Source organism: Vombatus ursinus, unplaced genomic scaffold, assembly GCF_900497805.2.
Source record: "Vombatus ursinus unplaced genomic scaffold, bare-nosed wombat genome assembly UNPS02014812.1, whole genome shotgun sequence".
In the NCBI taxonomy this organism is placed as follows: domain Eukaryota; kingdom Metazoa; phylum Chordata; class Mammalia; order Diprotodontia; family Vombatidae; genus Vombatus; species Vombatus ursinus.
Window position 1 is genome coordinate 87551703 of NW_020954590.1, and position 22666 is coordinate 87574368.

The window sequence follows — 22666 nt, forward strand, 5'->3', positions numbered from 1 at the left end:
TCAACTGTGAATGACTTAGCTATTCTCAGCAATACAATGATCCAAGACAACTGTGAAAGACTTATGATGAAAAATGCAATCCATCCCCAGAGAAAGAACTAATGAAGTCTGAATATAGATCAAAGCATATTTTTTAAAACTTTATTTTTCTTGTGGGTTTTTTTAGGGGGGGTCTATACTTTCTTTTACAACATGACTAATATGGAAATATGTTTTGCATGACTATTCATGTATAACATTAAATTGCTTGCCTTCTCAATGAGGGGGGTGAGGAGGGAGAGAATTTGAAACTCAAAATTTTAAAAACAAATGTTAAAACTGTTTTTACATGTAATTAGGGAAAAATAAAATACTAAACAAAGAATTTTTAATAAAGAGTCTGCCCCAGGCCCTCCTCACATATTAACTCCCCTGTTTCTGTTGAGGGCATTACCATGTTGTCCCTAACCCCTCCATCTTCCTAAGTCTTCTTACCCAATCAACTGTCAACTATAGTTGATTCCATCTCCACAATACATCTAGCATCCATAACCTTCTCTCTATTTACATAGCAACCAACTCAGTTCAAGCTCTTATCTATCTGATGGACTGTTAAGATTAGCTTTCTAATTGGTTTCGCAGCCTCTAGGTTTTCCCCTCTTCAATTCATCTTCTATACAGCTACTGAATTGATATTTCTAAAGCACAGCTCTGATCATGTTATTCCATTAATCAGTGTCCCCCTATTGCCTCAAGACAAAATATAAACACCTCTGTTTGAATCTTTACAATATGGTTCTAATCTGCTTTTCCAGATTTACTGTATATACACCCAGCCCTCCTCTGCTTCGATGTCCCCCTCAAGTACTGTGTTTAGCTCTCAATAACACATTTTGGGAAGGATTTAGAATCCATGGCTTCCTCGTAAGCTCAACTTAGGTACTACTTCCAACACGAAGCCTATCCTGATCTCTGCCAGCAAACTACTTTGTATATATTTTGAGTTTTAATGTTCATGTACATGCTGTCTTCTCCAACAGAAAGTAAACTCCTGCAGAAGTACTGCTTTGTTTTTTTCATCTTTGCATTGTTAGCACCTGACATAACATCTGGCAACACAGTCAGCATTTAATAAATGTTTGTTGAATTTCACTGAAGAACAATGATATTCTGGAAAGCATCCAGAAGAGGGCAACCAATATAGTGCAGGAACTCAAATTCATGCCATATGAATCAACATCAATTGAAGGAACTGAGTATGTTTAGCAGAAAGAGACAGTAACTTCAGGTATCTGAAGGGCTGACACAAAGATGAGTTAGAGATGTTGTTCCTGGCTCAAGAGAAAACCGGGAGCAATAGGTAGACATTGCAAAGGGCTGATTTAGACTGATTTTAAGAAAAAGTTAAAGCTGCCAAAGCCGAAGTGGGAGCCCAAAGGAAAACTCTCGCTCCCTGGAGAGCTGAGACACATAACTGACTCTTGGCTGTAGGAGCCAGACTGGAACAGAACGCCTCTTGGATTCCTTCTATATGCTATACAAGAATGGCACCAGCCCAGGTCAAATAGTATCAAAGGCAGGGGGCAAAATTGTGGTGAAGGATGAAAGCATAGTCAGGAAACTAGGGAAATAAATCAATAAAAAACCAAACCATAAACCATTAAGAAGCAATGTGATTCACTCAGGAATTAGTTAGCTTATTAACTGAGGGAGTAGGGACTTTTTAATGCAAAGCAAAGTTACAAATAACACATACAAGAAAAATATTTCTTTCACTATGCTTAACATCACTCGTTAAAAACTGGTGACAAAGTACTACTGTGCCCTATACCATATAAAAAAGAAGATGGTGAAAAATAAAATTCAGCTTAATCAACTCAACAAGTATTTACTGAGATGTGCTACAAAGTCAGGGTCTCTCTCATGGAAGTTGTACCCATACAAGAAAAATTCCTCCTTCCTATCTATACCTTTCTCCTCCCAGAAGCTGTGCAAATTACTTAAAGACAAGACTATTTGTGTTCTAGACTAAAACGTGGTTAAAGTGAACTGGCATCTAGCAGCAACAAGAAACAGGTTTGGAGACACAAAATTATAAAGAACTTACATATCAAAGTGTTTCCAAAAATCTAGATAACTAGATGTTTTACATATTAAAACTTAATTTGTACTAGAAAACTAAACTGAAAGATTAGAATATTCAAATACAAAGAACTACAATCACTCTCATATTGAAGATGATATTAAATTAACAAATAAGACATACTGTCCTGATATAAGACTTTCCAAGTTTCTTGGTATGGTCATATGAAAATCCACTCAACAAGCAAAACTTTGGCTGGGGCAGTCAGTTTTATAATTTTGTATACATTTGTATACATTCTCCCCACAAGCAGAATATAAGACCACTCTTCCAGGTAGATCTGCTCCATTTTCTCTGCTAACATCTGAGGCCTACCATTATAAATTAATTAATTTATTCCTATTAAAATTCCCTTCTAGATTTTGGGAAAGTGGGGTAAAAAGAGATAACATCAATAAAATGACGTTCCATACAACCTGCTAACAAAATCTATTGCTTCAAAACTCTAATATAAAAAAGGGAATGTTAAAAGCTTTTAAACTTTACCACTGTTAAAAGTCTGAGTAAAAATGCAAATTTGGCAACCTGAACAGCTATGAGATCAAAAAAGTCAAACTTTTTTATGTTTGACTTAATTTTTAAATTGTCAACATACATTCTTCTCCTTTGGCTTATCTAAGATCATACACCTTCTTGGTTCTCCTACTTCTCTGATTTCTCCTTCTAACTCTTACTGATTCCTCATCATCTTCTTGCTTCTCCCACAAAAAGAATACTCTCCATGGGTCTGCCCTAGCTCTTCTCTCTATACTCTCTCCCCTGGTTATTCCTTTCATTTTCATAATGTCAATTATTACTCCTTATAGATACCTCCCTATCATCACTGCATCCCAACTCTAGTCCTGTATTTCCAATATCCACCTGGATAAACCATCAGCAGACCAAAATTAAAACATCTAAAACCAAATTCATCATCTTCCCCATTCCCACCTTCCCAGAAAGGTTTTCTATTTTTATTAATGGCACCCACTTCCCAAAGCCCATAGTGGAGGAGTCAGCTTTAACTCTTGCCCCTTTCTTACCCCACACATCTAAATCAGGTGTCAATATTGATTTCCATCATCTGCACTTGACCTCTTTTTTCTTTTTCCACTCCCAAGGCAACCACTCAAGTTCTTGTTCTCTACAGAGTACTGTAATAGTTTCCCAGTTGTCTTCCCAGTCCCAGTTTACTTCTCCCTTCAATTCAGAATTTACACCACTTCACCCATCTATTGAAGTCCCTCCCTTCCTTTAAAGGCCAAACTCAAATGCCAATTTCTCCATGAGGTCTTCCTTAATGCCTTCCAAAGTGAAAATGATCTCTCCCCACTCAAATTTTCCCTGTTAACACTTTTCCTAAATCTATTCTTTGCACTTACTCGGTGTACATCAGTTAATACGAAGATTTGTCATTTCTCCCATAGCACTGTAATGAAAAAGCAGGGCCTGTGTCATATCCATCTTTATATTCCTAAAGCCTAGCATTGTACCTTGGACATAGTGGGCATTTAAATAGTCATTTGTTGACTTGAAATGCCAATTTCATTGTTTTAAATAAAAACTTCTCTGTCAATTATTATCTTATTCAACATTAAGCATCTACTATGTATTTGTGCTAAGCAGTAGAGAATATAAATGAGACATAGTTCCTGACCTGAAGAACTTTATCATTTAATATTTGCCTAATAAAGTGGAGTCTCCTCTTTTAACTTTCTCATAGGACTTTGAAAAACGTCAACATTAAATAAAAAAAAAAAACAAGGAGAGAGAGCTGTTAAAAAGAAAGCATTCATAAATATTTACTAAAAGTAGCATTTAGGCAAGTTTAGAACTATGATATAGTTTCTGTTCTGCTGCACAGAACATTTAATTTTATGTGACCTTGCTATTAAGATTAAAGTATCAATCATTTTAAAAACTTGACCAAACCCTTATCTCTCTATAAAAAGCTATGATATTACATGCTAATTTTAGCGTCTTGATCTGCTGTTGCTCTTTTTTAAACATACCAAGGTCAAGGGCAATATGATATCACTAGCAGAAACTTCATAATTTGTCTGACTTTCAGTTGAAAAACTTAAGCACTTCAAGGGACTGGTTTCATGATTCTATTTCAGATTTATAACAGTAGAAGATAGAAATTTTGAAAAACTAAATACTTATTCCAAGTGAAGTATACTTATTTTGGTATTTTTTTTTTTACAATGCTGAGAATTCAGTGCTACTCAGTTCTAATGGGATCTGAGAAGTATATCTTATTTTCCACACACAGCAAATTTGGATCTTCGGTAGTAATGACATACAAAGAGAAGATGGTAAAGTGAAACCCAAAGAGATGCCAAATCTAATTTTACCTTCAAGGCTCTTTCCAAAAATGACTCTACTTCTCTTAAAGGTGCTTAGTGGAGAAATCAATAGGAAGAGAAGAAACAAAAGTAACAATAGAAAAATTAAAAAGGAGATGAGTATTATATTTTAAAAAAAAGTAGTATTTAAATACTAACTTGTAAAAATCTAATTTTGCTAAAAAGATATACTTTCCTTTCTCTGGAATTCTTTTCCGCCTTTTCTCTGCCTCCTGGCTTCCCTAGTTTCCAAGTCTCAGTTTCTATAACAATGACTTTGCAAATCCCCCTTAATTCTAGTGCCTTCTGGGATTGTCTCCAATTTATCCTGAATGTGCCTTAGTTGTATATTGTGGGTCAAATGCTGTCTCCCCCATTAGACTGCGACCTCCATGAGGGCAGGGATTATTTTTGCCTTCTTTTTATTTCCAGTGTTTAGCATAGTCCCTGAAGAATAGTAAGTGATTAATAAATTCTCATTAATAAATGCTTAAAAAATAAGATGTTTGGGGCAACTGGGTGGCAAAGTGGATATGCCTTTGGAGTCAGGAGGACAATGAGTTCAAATCCAGTCTCAGACACATGACACTTACTAGCTCTGTGAACCTGGGCAAGTTACTTAAACCCAACTGCCTCACCAAAAAAGCAAAAATAAATAAACAAACAAATAAATGAATAAATAAATAAGATGTTGATATAAAAAAAAATGCATAGAACGTCAAAGCATTAGTAAGCTTATTTTATTCAAAAGAATCCACTACAAAAAGGGCAGCAGTTTCATCCCACAGGTATGGTCTCTTTAAACCACAATATACCATTTTCAAAGAATTGTATTTTATGTCCCAATGTGGAGTCTCAAGGGCATATGGGCATTTCAAATTACCAACCAGAATAGTTTAGTATTATGTTGGTTTATGCCTTCCTACTTGTAACAAAAACAGATGAATAATTTGTCAAATATTAGTATCTATACTATAAATGTGAGCAGTAATTGAAGAAAAAAGTAAACTACTTCAAGCACTTAGGGTAAAATAAAAGCACTGCAAAGACAATGTGCTCTCTAAAGCACTTCTAACATGGAAATACGGTGCAAAACTAATATTAAACACAAAATCAAAAAATTCAACAAAACAGATTTTAGGACTTAGGGGATTTTTTAATGTGGTTTTAGGTTGGGTTTTATTTGTCCAATTATTTTTTATTTATTTGTTTATTGCTGGGTATGGAGGATGGACTGTGATTTCATTGGTGTAGGGAACCCCATTTTTCCAAAGTTTTACTGATTCCTTTTTTTTTAATATCACAATCATTTCTAGATATTTTCCCCAATGAGACTTCCCTTGCAATAAAGAAAAACAATTAAGCAAAACCAACGAACTCAACGTCACATTTGATATTTTATATAAACCTGAGGACAAGAGAACAGAACAGGGTCACCAAGGTTAAAATGATTTTTATAATAATACTAAGGCATTTTGTTTTTAAGGCAATAATACTAAAGCCCTTTTCACACTCATTCTCTCAAGTGAACAGTGGCATTTTTCAGAGGTTACATGATCTGTGAGTTAAGATTTAGCTGCAAGCATTAAGACTGAATTAAAATCCCATTTACAACATTTGTACTTTTGCCTCATAAGTGTACAAATCTATAGATATGGCTATATTCGCCATTTTGCTTGCATTCATCCAGTATTAGCACCAAATAACCATCAAATATCTTTTATGTGAATGCTTGGCAACAAATACAAGTGGTGCTGATACATTCAAAGTGTTGAATAAGTTTTTTGAATCTCATGATTTATTCCGGAATAACTGTGTTAACATTTGTACTGACAGTGCCAAAGCAATGGTGGGTAAAACTGCTGGCAATTTAGCACGATTCAAGACAGTGGCACTAAACTATAGTCATTGTCTTCTTCACTACCACACACTCATAGTAAAAACAAATGTCAATTTCACTTAAGCATATCCTAGAAAAAGCAATAAAAGTTAATTTTATTAAATCTCAACCTTGAGGGGCAGCTAGGTAGTACAGTGGATAGAGCACTGGCCCTGGAGTCAGGAGGACCTGAGTTCAAATATGACCTCAGACCAAACACTTGACACTTACTAGCTGTGTGACCCTGGGCAAGTCACTTAACCCCAATTATCTAAAAAAAAAAAAAAAAATCTCAACCTTGAGTATATATAAGTCTTTTTAAAATTCTGTGTGACAAAATGTGCAGTATGCATAAAGCTGGATACTGAGGAATGGTTGTTTCTAGGAAAAGCTCTCGTGTGATTTTCATGAACCATTTTTTCTTGAAAGAACTGACAAACTATTGTTATTCAGACACGGCAGGCATGTTTTTGAAAATGACTGAAGTATGCCTGTCACTTCAAGGAAAACAACTGACAGTCTTTATTGCCAAAGTTAAAATTTGAGCTTTCAAGCAAAAATTAGAATTTTAGGAAACTTGTATTCCCACCTGGAGTTTGACAGTTTCCCAATACTTAAAAAAAAAAAAACAACTTTTTAATGGTGATAATACCAAATATTTTGGGGGGGAGGGGCCGCTAGGCAATGGGGTTTAGTGACTCGCCCAGGGTCACACAGCTAGTAAGTGTTTTTATGTGTCTGAGGCCAGATTTGAACTCAGGTCCTCCTGAATTCAGGGTGGGTGTTCTATCCACTGCACCACCTAGCTGCCCCCGAATATTTTTTTTATATTGTATAATGAAATGTGTCAAACATTATAAGATCTGCGTAACAGTAAACCAAATGACCAATGCATGATGTTATAAAATCATGCATAAGTAAAAGATCCATTCAGTACAAGACAGACCAATGGATTTTCATTGAACAGAACACACACACAAAGTTCATTGATATGATTCCAGATTCCATATTGCAACTATCCCTTAAGAAACTAGTACCTGTTGAGTGGACAAAGAATCTGAACACAAATTTTCAAAGCAAGAATTGTAAACCATTAACAATCATATAAAAAAATATTCAAAATTACTAATAAAAGAAATACAAATTAAAACTCTCACATTTTACCTCAGCCATCAATTGGAAAAGATGACAAGAGAGAGAAATAGTGTTGGAAGGACTGTAGAAAGAGAAAAATATTAATGAAAACACCACTAAAAGTCACTTGAACTCAAATTAGGCCATTATTAGAAATTCCAGAGGATAAATGATATAATACACTTCCCTTTCTTAACAGTGAATGGCAGAGAGGACTACAGGTGCCTACTGGCAGATTCTGAGGCTATGCTGTTTAAATTTACTCAGCATTTTCTTTGTTACAAGGGAGCATAGAAAAGGGGGAGATTTCGGGAAGTGTCTGTGTCTTAAAAAATAAAAGATATCAATAAAAATAAGTTTCAGGGAGGCAGCAGTAGATTACCCATACGCTGATTTTCCTCCCAAAATTACCTGCTTCCACAGCATGTGTTCTTTTACATTGCCCCTTTCCATATCTCACTGCTATGATCCAATATGTATTGTACACACTCTCTCCCCCAAAAAAAAAGGCTCTAAATAGTAGTACTCGCCTTTTCTTTTCATCCTCAGCAAAGGAAAACTCAAAAGCTCCTGATTATGCATGCCTATGTTTATTAATAGTTTAACATTAATAATACTGCATATTGCAGTATTGTATGTCAGATCTTGTTACTACAAACTTTCAGCAACTGTTCAAATCCTCTTATTATTATGGAACTTTGTCCTAGTCGCCAACTTTTAAAAAAATAAATGGATGATAATTTAGGTGGTTAGAAATATTTTGCTGTATAGAGATTTTCTTACAATTGCATTTGATCTTATAACTAAGAGGCAGTATGGTATTGAAAGCAGGCCTGGGTTCAAGTCCTCAGTCTGACACACAAAGGCTGTGTGACCCTGGCCCAAGTGACAAGCTTCTAGACAACTATCTAAGATTATAAATTACAGAAAAGGTTCTAATCTGCATTGATAAAACGCATCTCCTCACTGGCGGGGCTTCCTACTCAGATGAAAACATAGGTCCAATTTAAACATACACATGCATACACACACACACACACACACACACGAAAACTACTGACAGGATTAGAAAAGATAGCAGTCACCAAGTTTCTTAGTAATCATCTATAAGAAACATATCTCATTATCTACCTTTTTTTTTTTATCTAAGCCTGTTATTTCACCAATGTCAGGAATATCTGGTATAGAAACTGATGCAGATTAGCCAAGTAACTCTAAACTAGAGCACTAAGAGATCAGGTGATTTGATTCCAGTCTCCCAGCAAGTACATGTCAGAAGCAGGACTGAAACTTCTTCAGGCCAGAGCTGACTCAATATCCACTAGGCCATGCTGCCTCTTAGAGGCGAGGTCCTTTGTTTATATAAATAGGATTTTTTTGTCATAGGCCAGAAAACTATGGGGGGAAAAAAACTTTATTTAACAAATATATTCAATTACTTAATAACCTCCCTAGCTTAAGAAAAGTATAAATTTACAACTATGCAGAGATGTCTGTTTTTCTAAATTATAGCAATTTCCATCACTCTAGGAAGCAATGTTATTTACTACCAGCAAAGAAGCCAGAAACAATCAAGAGTTCTAAGGCAGAAAATAGAATGGAAAAGCTGGACAACTATGCACCGCTGAACTATATAATCAATAAGGTGACATCTTCCAACTATAGTGAATCATGAGATCAAACATATTCATAATTAGGAAAACAAATAGTTCAACACCAAATACAAAGAATTTTTTACCTGTGCTATTCTCCAAGCGTGGACAACTCAGAATTGACTCTAATGCTTTTTCAAGCAGATATTTCTCTTTCTTAGATGAAAAGAACTAACGAAAACAAAGGACAGACCACCTTAACAACAAAGCACTACACTGAGTCAAAAAGACAAGCAAATGGGATTAGAACGACACTAGTAAGGCTACATGGAAAATGTTCAAGAGGGAAGAATAAGTATACAAAGTCTCTTGAACGAATGAGCTAAGCTAAAAACTAAAGCATTTGATAAGTACTAAGGTATCACTTACTAGTAAAGCTGAGTGAACAACTGGAGGATTGGGGTGGTCCATAAATAAAATAAGGCCTGGCAGACATCCTTGATCCTGGACAATGGCTCGCCTATTTAGTGGGTCTGCTGCAAGATCCCGAAGCTGGTTAACCACCGACAGTGCATCAGGCTCGTCGTTCGTGGCGGCAGAGCTCATCTTCTATGCCATACGAGGAAATAAAGCCTTTTTTAAAAATTCTGTTGAGAAAAATAATTTAGTTAGCACTACAGAGGAGTGATTTAAATCTCCTAGATTACAACAGAAAACCTAAAAAGTGAATAGCTGAATTAAATTTGTAAGAAAGAAGGAAGGCTGGGCTACCTTGAGAGGCATCTACCCAGGACTCAGGAGGCACAAGTTTCCCTGTGCTCTGCCCTGCTCAGATCACATCTCCAGAGTATTGTACTCAGTTCTGAGAGTCACAGTTTAGCTGATAAATTGGATAGAGTAAAAGGGGGTCAATTAGAATGGTACAAATTCCAAAAGTTCTATCGTACGAAAAGTGGTTGAAGGAATTTGGAATATTGTGGTTAGAAGACAAGATCACAGGATCATAACTTTAAAGGTGGATGGGACCTTGCAGACCATCAAGTCCAACACTCTTATTTCAATTTTCATCAAACATTTGAAGGATTGTTGCATAGTAGAAGGATTAATTGACCTTGACAGGCAGAAGTGGAAGAGAGGGCAGAAGCTGCAAGAAGTAAATCTGGCTTGATAGGGACTGGAACACTGGTATAGTAAAGTAGCATTATCTCCCAGGAAGGAGACCATGTTTCTAGTCTCAGTTCTGCAAACTAATAAACTATGTAAAAATAAATATTTTAAAAAGCACTTAGGGGCAGCTAGGTGGCGCAGCGGATAGAGCTCTGGGCTTGGAGTCAGAAGGACCTGAATTCAAATCCAGTCTCTAACATGTTACACTTACTAGCCATGTGACCCTGGGCAAGTCAGTTAACCCCAATTGCCTCACCAAAAAAAAAAACAACTTACTTTCTCTGCATTTCATCATTTAACCTAACCCCTTTATAATGTAGTTATGTTATTCTAATTAGGAAGTATCTGTTTTGAAGAATGAAATTCAAGTAGGCAGAATATATGTAAAAGTTCTATTCATATCCAAAGTTTAAAAAAGTCAACTTTCTCTCTGTATGTTACTTGAGGTGTTACTTTTCAGTGGATGTTGTCCTTTTTAATGAAAAAGTAATCTGGACCATTTATTTATACTGGAACAAAAAAGAAAAGGTGTTAGAGATCACTTGACCTTGAAACCAATCTTCAAAAAGATTTTAAAACAAGGGCCAAATTTTCAAAGAGCAAGTTCTCAGCTGTACTGAATTTTTGCAAATGTATCCATTCCTGAATCACCATAGTCAAAAAAATCGCAGGTATAATTCTCCCTTTTTAGCTAAACTGGTTCTCAGACAGTAGAAACAATGTCTCTCTGGTTTTCAGCTTTGGTTAGAGTGGACAAAACTTGTGCTAAACCGGCACTACCTTGGAGAACCTAGACTCACCTTCGCACATAGATCAAATATCATTGCTATACTAACTTGTATTGATAAGATCCATGGTATATAAAGTAATAAGATGATATATAGGAATAATAATAATAACAGGTAGTATTTGCATGGTGCTCTAAGGTTTGCAGAATGCTTCACAAATATTGTGTCATTTGATATAAATCTATATATTTCCTCCCAAATGTACACCCACCCACATTTATACAGTATTGATTTCTTATTTACTCTACGTGTCAATGCTGCAGTTTCAAGGATGTCTTAGTGAAACAATCTTGAGCTGGAAGAGACCTACCTGAGAGGCCATCTAGTCCAACTGAAATATGAACATGAAATCTTCTCTACACTATACAAATCAAGAAGTCATTCAGCCTCTGCTGGAGTAACACATTCCCCTTTTAGATAGCCTCAATTGTTAAGTATGTTTTTTTAGAAAAGGCATCACACTAAAAAAAAAAAGTGTAAATAGGGCTCAAAACGGATGATTATTAAATTTTTCCTTTTGGTTCCCTATGTGAGCATGTATTGCTCATTGTGGTATGTGTATTACATATGTACAAGCCCTATGAAAACAGTAGCCTCAGTGCAGAACTGGAGGCATCCCAGCAAGCTAGTGGAAAGCCCCACCTCAGCATACCAGGAGGAGATCCTGAAACCCAGGTGGTAGAGCACGTAAACACCAACACCTGGACCCCCAATACCTCAGTGAAGGCGGGGAAACCGGTGGAAACCAGCTTGGAAAACCATCAGGTGCCTCAGCATTCTACAGCAACTGGCTCTCCCAGTGCCTTAGCAAAACTAAAGGAAGCAGTGCTCCAAAGGGCCCCAGGCAGATAAACATCCTGCAACATCCATCTAAAAGGAGCTAAAGAAAGTGAAAGGAAGGAAAGGCCAGGGTGAGCAGGAAATCTCCAGAAGCCACACTACCCAATCCTACCCCTAGAGTTCCAGTGTTGCTGATTCCAGTCCAACACCAGGTAAGCTGCCAGAACCCTACAGCTTCCAGCTGCCAGCACTGGAGGCCCCAGAACACAAAACCAGTGACCAGGCCCTAGGCTCCCAACACAAAAAGCTTGGGTCAGGGCCCTCTGCTCCCCAGAAGGAGAGTTCAATCTCTTTAAAGGTCAGGAAATAAGCAAACACCATGAGCAAAAAGAAACGTCCAATACATGGGAAGAGTGAAGATTAAAGCAGAAATTCTGAAGATGACAATACTGTCAACAAACCCACATCTAGAACCTCAAAAGGGAATATGAACTGGTCTGAAGCCCAAAAAGTCACCTTAGAAGAGCTCAAGAAGGATTTTAAAAGTCAAATGAGAGAGGTAGAAGAAAAATGGGAAAAGAAATGAGAGGTATGCAAGAGAGAGTCAATAACTTGGAAAAGGAAGGACAAAAATTAACTGTAGAAAACAAGTCCTTAAAAAATGCAATTGGCCAACTGTAAAAAAAAAAAAGTACACTGAAGAAAACAAGTCCCTAAAAAATACAATTGGCCAAATGGAGAAGGAGGTACAAAATCTAATAGAAGAAAACAATTTGTTAAAAATTAGAATTGGGCAAATGGAAGCTAATGACTCTATGAGAGCAAGAATCAGTCAAACAAAAACAAAAGAATGAAAAAATAGATGAAAATGTAAAATACCGCATTGGTAAAACGACTGACCTGGAAAATCCATCCAGGAGAGACAAGTTAAAAATTATTGGTCTACCTGAAAACCATGATGAAAAAAAGAGCCTGGACAGCATCTTTCAAGAAATCAGCAAAGAAAACTGCCCTGAGGTCTTAGAACCAGAAGGTAAAATAGTCTTCGAAAGAATCCACAATCACCTCCTGAAAGAGATCCCAAACTGAAAATGCCAAGGAATATTGTAGCCATATTCCAAAATTAGCAGGTCAAAGAGAAAATATTGCAAGCAGCCAGAAAGAAACAATTTAAATAGCATGGATCCACAGTCAGGATTACACAGGACCTTGCAGCTTCTACATTAAAAGACTGTAGGGCATGGAATACAATATTCCATAAGGCAAAGGAACTTGGATTACAACCAAGGATCAACTACCCAGCAAAAATGGGCAAGATCTTTCAGGGGAGATGGATATTCAACAAAATAGGGGACTTTCAAACCTTCCTGATAAAAAGACCAGAGCTCAACAGAAAATTCGATCTTCAAATACAAGACTCAAGAGAGACATAAAAAAAGTAAACGGGACAGAAAGAAACAATATGTATTAATAAGAGCAAACTGTTTACATCCCTACAAGGGAAGATGACACTTGTAACCCTTGAGAACTATATTGTTATTATGCCATGTTAAAGGGGTATACATAAAGGGGATGGATATAAGTTGACTTTGATGTAATGATAAAAAAAAAATCTAATCAAGTGGGTTAAATGGATGAAAGTAATTAATTAATCTGATCTAACTAAGAAAACGTACTGAGAGAAAAGGAAAGGAGGAGGCAGACAAGGGTACATTAATTTACAGGAAAAGGCACAAAAACCTATTACAGCAGAGGGAAAGAAGGGAGGGAGATTGGCATTGTTTGAACCTTACTCTCATCAGATTTGGTTCAAGAAGGGAATAACAATCAGGTACTAATATTGCTAGACTTAACCCTTCTCAGCAATATAAGGATCTAAGACATCTCCAAAGGCCTCATGATGAAAAATGCTATCCACATCCAAAGAAATAACTATGGAGTTTGAATGCAGATCAAAGCATACTATTTGCTATTTTTTTCCTTCTGTTGTGTTTTGTTTCCTCTTTCTGGTGGTTCTTCCTATTGGTTCTAATTCTTACTTACAACATCACTAATGTGAAAATATGTTTAATAGGAATGTATATGTATAGCCTATATCAGATTGTGTGCTATCTTGGAGAGGAAGGTGGGGATGGAGGGGGAGAAAAATTTAAAACTCAAAAGCTTATGGAAGTGATTGTTGATAAATCAAAATAAATTAATTTAAAAATAAATAAATTTAATTTAATTTAAAAAAAGAAAAAAGGAGCCTCTAGAACACCAATGGCTGGTTTCCAGACAAGTGACCCAATTCAGATCTCTGAGAGCCAGGCACATTATCAGTAACAGGACTTTTTGTATGCTATTAGACCGTGGTTCCTCATTAATGCTTTTCCACCTAAGGGAAACCCTTGGGGAAAAAAATTTTCATAGGGTTTTATGCTATTCCCTCCCAAAATGCTCTTAAACCACAGCTACTGGCTTTTCCCACCCCAAGCCTGAGAAACAATATGTAGTTAGGCTTCAGAACACTCAAATACCCGAAGCAGATACCCACTGCTCAAACACATATTGGAGGTCTTCTCTGGGCTATGTGCTTAGCTTTGGGCAGAATAAAAAGAGTAGTAAGTTCCAAGGGGGTTGTGAGACAGAGGTCAGGCACTGAACTTATCTAGTATTTCAAAGGCCAACAATCCTGGCATGCATTTTCATTTTTCTTGAAATCAGACAGAAGACAGGAGGAGACTTCTAAAGCAGCTTTAACACAAAATAAAATGAAATGATACCTTTCTTCAAAAGTTAGAGACAAAACTGAATATTCTAACAGATGAAAATATGCAATTTCAACACAGTTCCTTTTGTACATAATAACTTACTCTGCTACCCTTATAACGAATCAGGCTCAGATGAGGAAAAACCTCAGCGATAGATCCTATACAGCTATTCACCAGGAAAAAAGGGCCTACCCAATAAAGGCATCTTTCTGCATGCTTGCCCTGGGAACAGTAATCAAAACAATGCTATCACAGTTACTAAAAAACAAAACAAAACAAAACTGTGTAAATCCACTATCCTATGGCGGCAATCACATTCCCAGACTCCTAGGCCAAAACTCCATTCTCTGTTCCATTTTCCTGTAAGAGTTATATCCCCCTATTAAAATGTAAATTCCTTAAGGAAGAAATTACCTGTCAGATCTATGGACAGGAGAAGAGATCACGACCAAACGAGATAAAGAAGGTACAGAAGAAATTAAAATGAACAATTTTGATTACATGAAATTTAAAAATTTTGGTACAAATAAAACCAATGTAGTTAAAATTAGAAGAGAAGCATGTAAATGAAAAAATCTTTGCAGCAAGCTTCTTTGATAAAGGTCTAATTTCTAAGACATTTAGTGAACAAAGTTAAATTTTTAAGAATAAGAGCCATTCTCCAAGGTCCAAGGTCTCCATGGTTCAAAGATATGAACAGGTTTTTTTCAGAGGAAGAAATCCAAGTTATCAAATAGCCATATGAAAAATGCTCTAGAACACTAATAATTAAGAAAAATGCAAATTAAAACAACCCCAAGGTTTATACCTCAGATGCATCAGATTGTCAATGCGGACAAAAAAAAAGGAAATGATAAATGCCAGAGGAGTTTTGAGAAAACAGGTACATTAGTGCACTTAGTAGAATGATGAATTGGTCGAGACATTTTGAAAAGCAATCTATGTAAGGAAAATAACTCTTACTGATTATCCAAATAGTTTGGTTTTTCATATAAATTGCAGCAATCCTACATTAATTCCCAAAGGTTAATTTGTTAGTTTAAGAAGCTTTTAAAAAAAAAAAAAAACCCTAATATTTTCGTATCCTTCCCACTTTGAAATCCTCATGCTGCACCCTTCACAATAAGTTTTAAAAGGATAAGAGTGTGTGTGTTATCATCTCTATGACCTTTCTTCTTTTTCTTCAGTCCTTTCTCTTAAGATAACTCAATATCAAATGGAATAGACACCTGTGACATATTCAGTAATTTCATTAAGCCCCACAGACCCAGTTATCATCTCTAGGCAGATGATTCCCAAGTCTTTTTGTTCTAGGCTAATCTTTCACCTGAATTCCAGTTCTGAATAACCAATTATTTACTGGAAACCCCCATGTGGCTCAAACTTAACACATACAAAACAGAATTCATTATATTTCTTCCTAAATGAACACCTCCTCTAAATATCCTTATTTTGGCTGAGAGAACATCTTTCCCTTCCCTCCCCTATTCAATCAGTTGCTAAGTTCTAGCAATTCTACCTCCACATCATTTCTCACATACATCCCCCACTTTCACTCCACTCATACAAAGGCAGTATGATACCATGGAAACAATGTTGTATTTAAAGGCAAGGGATATAGGTTCAAACCCTAAATGCAACTTATTATCTGTGTTACCTTGGTAATGTCACTTCATATCTCTTGAGCCTCATATATAAGATGAGAGGTTGGGGAAAGATGACTTCTAGGTTCTCTTATCTCTCAAAGTATGATTCTATGACATTTCATTGCCTCCTATTTGGGCTACTGTAAAAGCAACCTAATTGGTCTGCCTGCTTCCTATCTCTCTCCTCCTTAATTCAATCTTTTTACACAACTATAAAATAACTACTCCTACAACATGGACCTGATCATGACACTTCCTACACTTTTTAGGATAAAACACAAACCTCTATGCCTGGCATTTAAAGCACTGCGAAGTACAGGTTCCACATATTTGTCTAGAAGTAATCATATCATTTCCCTTTACATACACCATGTTCCAGTCAAATTGGCCCACTACCTTTTTTGTCAAAAAGGACATTTCATTTCCTGCCTGAGTCCTTGTACAGATTGTCCCCCATGAGTCAATTCAATGCAATAATTATTTCCTAAACTGCTTAATACACACCAGGCACTATACTAGAAAAACAAAGACAAAATAGTCACTGTCTTCAAGAAGTTTACATTCTCCTGGGGTTAGGGAGAGAAATACACCATGAATACTGAGAGGTAAATGCAAGATACAAACATACACACATTATAGGGGAGAAGGGGTCACACTAATAACTAGGTAACATTACTGTCAGAGGTAGAACTTCAGTTGAGCTTTGAAGGGAGCTGAGGGTTACAACAAATGGGGATGAGTAGAGAACACTCCAGGCATAGGAGAAAACCTCTGCAAGGGCATGGAGGCCAGAAACTAAAGTCACCTTTGGAGAATGGCAAGCAGGCAAGTTTGGCTGGAACTTATTACACAAAAGGGAGTAATGTATAATCATCCCAGAAAAATAAGCAGCAACAAGACTACAAGACTATAAAGAGTCTTACGTGCCAAATAGACACGTTTTATCAAAGAGGCAACAGGGAACCACTGAAGCTTCTGGAGCAGAAGGAACTAGGGTGGATGTAACATAAATGGAAAGAAGGGGAGAAACGAGAGATGATGGAATGAAAGGTGGAAATGACAAGCCTTGACAATTTATTGGATACAGGGGTGAGGGGCAGTGTAAAGAACTAAAGATCATTCTGAGGCTGTAAACCCAGGGGACTGGAAGAATAGTGATACCCTAAAAAGAAATAGGAAAGGAGTTTAAGGGGAAAATAATGAGTTTTGTTTTGGACTTGTTGAGTTTTAAATACCTATAGGACACCCAAGTAGAAGGGTTCAGAAGATAAACTGAAGCTCAGAAGACAGAAAAGAGCTGGATATGTATATATACCTTTGAGAGTCATCTGCATACAGAGAGCAGAACCAGTGGTAGCTGATAAGATCCAGACAAAAGGAAATGGGGGCCAGAATCCTGGACTATACAAAAGCAGGAGGGGACAGGACCAGGATGATGATCTTGCAATGGATTCTGAAAACAGCAGCTTCAGGAAAACCTAGGAGACACAGTATCCAGAAAGAGAGGACACCTAGTCAACCGTGTAAGATTAAGAAAAATGAGGACTGAGAAAAGCCCACTGGACTTAGCAAAGAAGAGAATGCCTGGTGACCTTGGAGCTCATCTTAGGAGGATGGGGAAGGGAAAAAAAGCTGGGTTGAGGAATGGGAGGTAAGAAAATGAATTTTTTCTAAATGTCAATGAAAAGAGAAGAAATACAGTTTGATAGTTGCAAGGGACCATGGGTTCAAGGAAAGGTTTTTATGGATCAGAAGGATGTGGACACATTTGTACCTAATGGCTAAGGAAATTAAAAAGAGGGATGAATAAAGAAGCATGCTCCTGGAGATGGGATCAAAGATACAAGTACAAAGGTTGGCACTGGCAAAAAAGAAGACATAACTATTATTAAGAGAATGAAGCAAAGAAGGAGAATGGAGAAAGATGGTCTCAGAATCCCTAGTTTTCTTCAAGGATCAGATCAAGTACCACCTTCCACAGTAAGTCTTCTCTGGTCTGCCCAGTTGTTACTTTTCTCTCCTTCCTCAAACAATCTTGTATTTTAATTTATATGTACATATCTTGTATCTCTGAAAAAACAAGCAAGGTCCTTGAGGGTAGGGGCCATTTCATCTTTACTTTTGCATACCCAGAGTCTCTCATACTGCACTGCCCACAAGTAGAGGCAGGGACTGGGATAGGACACGTACCTGTGATTTCACTGGCATACAGAATTCTCTAGTGAGGAAACTCCCTTTACCAATGCAGTCTGGCACTTTTTCTAATTTTAGAGTCTCTTAAAGCACTGAGAAGTTAAGTAACCTGCACAGGGTCACATGAACATTACATGTCAGGAACAAGACTTGAACCTGGATCTTCCTGGCTCCAAGGCTTGATGTTTAACCACTAGGTCATGCTGCTTCTACATAAATAAATGCTTAATAAATATTTGTTTAGCTGAATTTTAAGGATAAGACCTTCAGAAGACTACACATTCATCTAGCAAGAAAACCCCAAAAATGGGGTCACAAAGAGTCAGACAGAATGTGTACAACAGAATCAGGAATTACACAGATCTTGTTAGTTTAAACAAACCACCGTACATTACTCAGAAAGCAATGGCATACGCACAGTTTGAAAAGAGCCAATTATACCAAAACCTTCTGTGGCTATCACTGCTACCCTCACACACTTGGTAAAAAGCAGCCAAAATATTATGAAGTGAAATGTAATATGCAGATAAAATGAGGTGCTGAAAAGCAAGAAAAGAGTAAAGTTCCTATAGCAATTCCAAAACTGAGTCCATTTTTCCCCCAAACTCTTTCTTCTTCCTTTTGAGGGTACCCCCATATTTCTAGTCATCCAAGTTCACATTCTCAGTTATCCTCAACTCTTCTCTCACCTTTCATATCTAATCAAGTTGCCAAGTCTTGTTCATGTCCATAACATCTCTTTCATCAGGTCCCTTCTCTCCACTCACAGGGCTACCATGTTTACAACCTTTTTCATTCCTCACCTGGATCATTGCACCAACTTCCTAAGTGGCCTCCCAATTTCTTTCCATTCCAATCCATAATCACCTACTCAAAAAGCATCAGTGCCTCTCCCTATTAACTATAAACTCAAATACAAACTCCTATGTTTGGCATTTAATGCCTTCTACAACCTGGCTTCCACCTATCTTTCCAGGCTACCCGGAAAGTGCTCGTTCCTTTTGCCTACATTAACAGTCCAGAGAAGCTTCATTATTTGATATTCTTCATACATGACATTCCAGAAACACACTTCACCGCACTTTTCATTAAGTGCTTTAATTAAATCATTAAGAGCTTTTTGTGCTAGTCATTATACTAAGGGCTAGGATTACAAAGAAAGACTGAAACAGTCGCTGCCCTCAAGGAATTCATAATCCAGTGGGAGAAATAAAAAGTGTCAACAACTATGTGTAAGCTACATGTGTATATGTATGTGAACACACATATACATACAAATACATATTCACTGTCTGTTTATGTTTATGCATATATACATATATACACTATATATATATACACACATACAGAGTAAATTGGAGGTAATCTCAGGCAAAAGCACTAACAGTGGAAGGCTAGGAGGCGACTGGGAAGGGGGACAGAGACTCTCAAAGGCCTCTTGCAGGAGGCTGGATTTGATCAGGCTTAAGGAAAGCCAGAAGACAAAGAAGAGGGAAATCATTCCAGACGTGGAGGGAAGGCCAGTGAAAAGGCAGAACCGGGAGATGGAGGGTTGTGTACAAAGAAATGCACTATCCTCACGTTTCTACCTTTGCATTCCTAGTTTACTTCATAGCTCAGTTCAAGCACAACCTTGCTTACCCTCCCCCTCCCCGACAGCCCAGCTACTAGTGCCTTTGTCTCCAGCCCCCACCCAGAAATTAACTTATACTTAGTGTATATGTATTTTGCTTACTCATACGTGCCTCCAATTTCCCTTATAGAATATAAGCTCCCTGAAGGCGGGGAATGTTTCGTGTTTGTTTGGCTTTTTGTCTTTGCACCCCTATAGCCCAATCACAGCCCCTAGTTCCAATCAGGGGTTGAAGTTATAAGTGCTGATTGACATGACCAGTGAAAGGATGGGGGCGGATGGACAGTATTGGAGAAGACCAGGACACACAGGCTCCAACAAGACCCAACCTGGGGCCGAGAAAGAAGCCACGGACCTCGGGCCGACCAATATCCAAGGCCTCGCAGAGCTGGCCGTCCTAGCTGGGGTGAGTGCCGACCCACCCCCCAAGCCCTAGCGGTCGTTTGGCTCCGCCTGGCTTTGGCCGGCGTTTTGTCCTCCTGCCCACCAGCTCGCCTCACTGCCCGGCGGGCTGCGACGTCCCAACGTACCGACGCTCCGAGGGCAGCTTCACGCATCCAGGCCCCGCCGCATCGTGAAGCCGCACGGTCGGGAGCCTTCCAAGGCTGCGGAGGCGGCTCCGTTCGTTGCCCCAGCCGCGGCTGCCGGGAGAAACCCACCCACCCTCGACCCCTCGGAGAACGAAGAGGCTTTAGAGAGCTAGGGGCCAGGGAATAGGAGCGGACAGCGGGCTCTAGCCCAGTGACCCTATCACTTCTGCCGTCTCTGCGAGCTCATTGGCCCTAAGCTCGAGATCAATTTCCGCCAATTCCCGCAGTTCTTCTTAGGCTGCGATGGTCGTTGGCTGCGGCGAAAAAAGAGTTGTGGCCTTATAGAGACAGAGCCAATGGGAAACCAGAAACGCTGGAATGGACCTCGCGCTTCACCGTCCGCCTGGGCTCTGCCTAAAGGAGAAATCTCGTGGATTTGAGTCTTAGAAAAAAAGCGCTGATTTCAGCTTTGGAACTACAATTCCCAGAATTCAGTGTGACTTGAAAGCCTCTCATTTGTAGTGCTCCCAATTGAAGCCGCTGGGCGGAAAACTATATTTCCCAGGAAGCAGTTGGTTCAGCCTTTGATAACTTTATTAGAACAAACATGACAATACTTCCAAGAACCTAAGTATCTTAATGTTCATCAAAAAGCGGCTTTTGTTTGTTTTTGGTTTGGGGGTTTGTTTTTTTCCAAAGAAACTATTACGAGTGCTACCCAGATCTACACCTTCCTCTATTAGGCGTCCTTAGCTAACTCAAGCATGAGTACAACTCCCTTTAAAGAGTATTTCTCTCAGATTTTTTTTCTATCCTTTTCTTATCAAGAATCAAATTTTGAACAATGGAATTTTCTCAACAATTCCTCTATGCAAAACTTTCCTATTTATTCCGAATACTTAGTATAAAATGGATTGTTTATAGTCTGTTTCATCTATGGAAATATTCGATGTATGTAACACTTGAAAGTTGTGAAATGCTTTCTATATCTTCTCTCCATTTTATAAATGAAGAGCCTGAGGCTTAGCATCAATTCAACTTTACACTTCTCTCCTATTTTGGATCACTATCCCCCTCATCATATCTCAAACTACACAAGACCAAGCCTCAGCCTTGGATAACTCCCACCAACTGCCACCTTCTTTCCTACAAATGTGCTGCTAAACTGCTGAATGAAGGTGGAGAAAATCACCCAACCATTTTGACTGGGTCCACTACAGATTTATGTTACATAATTTCAACTGGGCCCTCGCTATTGCTAGGCAATCCTAATACCTTCTTCATCAACTCACTATCTCACTGCACAGATGCACTTCCAAATCTTTTCAGACCTCCTCAAACCACCCATGACTCCTCCTCCCTCCCCCTCCATTTCTTCTCAGTTGAGAACCTTGCCTCCTATTTTACAGAAAAAATGAAGCCATGCAGTTCCCTTTTCTCCCCTCCTCCTCATCTTCTGTCTAATACCTTCTGCCACTATTGCCTCCTTCATTCCTGTCTCACATGATGAGGTGGTCTTACCAAGGCTAAGTCCTCTATCTTGTCAAGCAATCCCATTCCACCCCATCTCCTCCAATAGATTTCCCCCCTCTGTCACATAGTTTTAATCTCTCTCTGTCTATTCTGCCTACAAACATGTCAATGTCTCCCTCATCTTCAAAAAACCTTCATTTGATCCTAACAGCCCTAGTAACTATTGCCTTACATCTCTTCTGCCCTTTGTAGTTAAACTCCTCATGTCTGCAATAGGTGCCTTCCACTTTCCTCTTACTCTCTTCTTTAAATTTTTAAAATTTTTTTTTTAGGCAATTGGGGTTAAGTGACCTGCTCAGGGTCACACAGCTAGTAAGTGTCAAGTGTTTGGTCTGAGGCCGGATTTGAACTCAGGTCCTCCTGACTTCAGGGCCAGTGTGCTATCCACTGTGCCACCTAGCTGCCCCTCTCTTACTCTCTTCTTAACTCCTTGTAATCTGGCTTCTGAAATCATTCCACCAAAGTTATCAATGATCTCTTAGTTGCCAAGGTCAATGCTTTTCTCAATTCTAATTCTCCTTGACCTGCTGCAGCCCTTGACACTGTTGATCACTCTTTTCCTTGATATTCTCTTCTCTCTAGGTTTTCA

General features: G+C 38.1%; 1 protein-coding gene across 1 annotated transcript in view; it reads right to left on the reverse strand.

Moving 5' to 3' along the window:
- Positions 1 to 20756, reverse strand: part of LOC114053703 (armadillo repeat-containing protein 1) — a 90347-nt gene extending 69591 nt beyond the window's left edge. Inside the window, exons 1-2 of the mRNA XM_027876822.1 lie at positions 20545 to 20756; positions 9484 to 9701 (exon numbers count right to left, since the gene is read on the reverse strand). Coding sequence (XP_027732623.1) covers positions 9484 to 9660 — 177 coding nt within the window. The 5' untranslated portion in view covers positions 9661 to 9701; positions 20545 to 20756. The remainder of the gene's footprint in view (positions 1 to 9483; positions 9702 to 20544) is intronic.
- Between the last annotated feature and the right edge of the window lie 1910 nt (positions 20757 to 22666).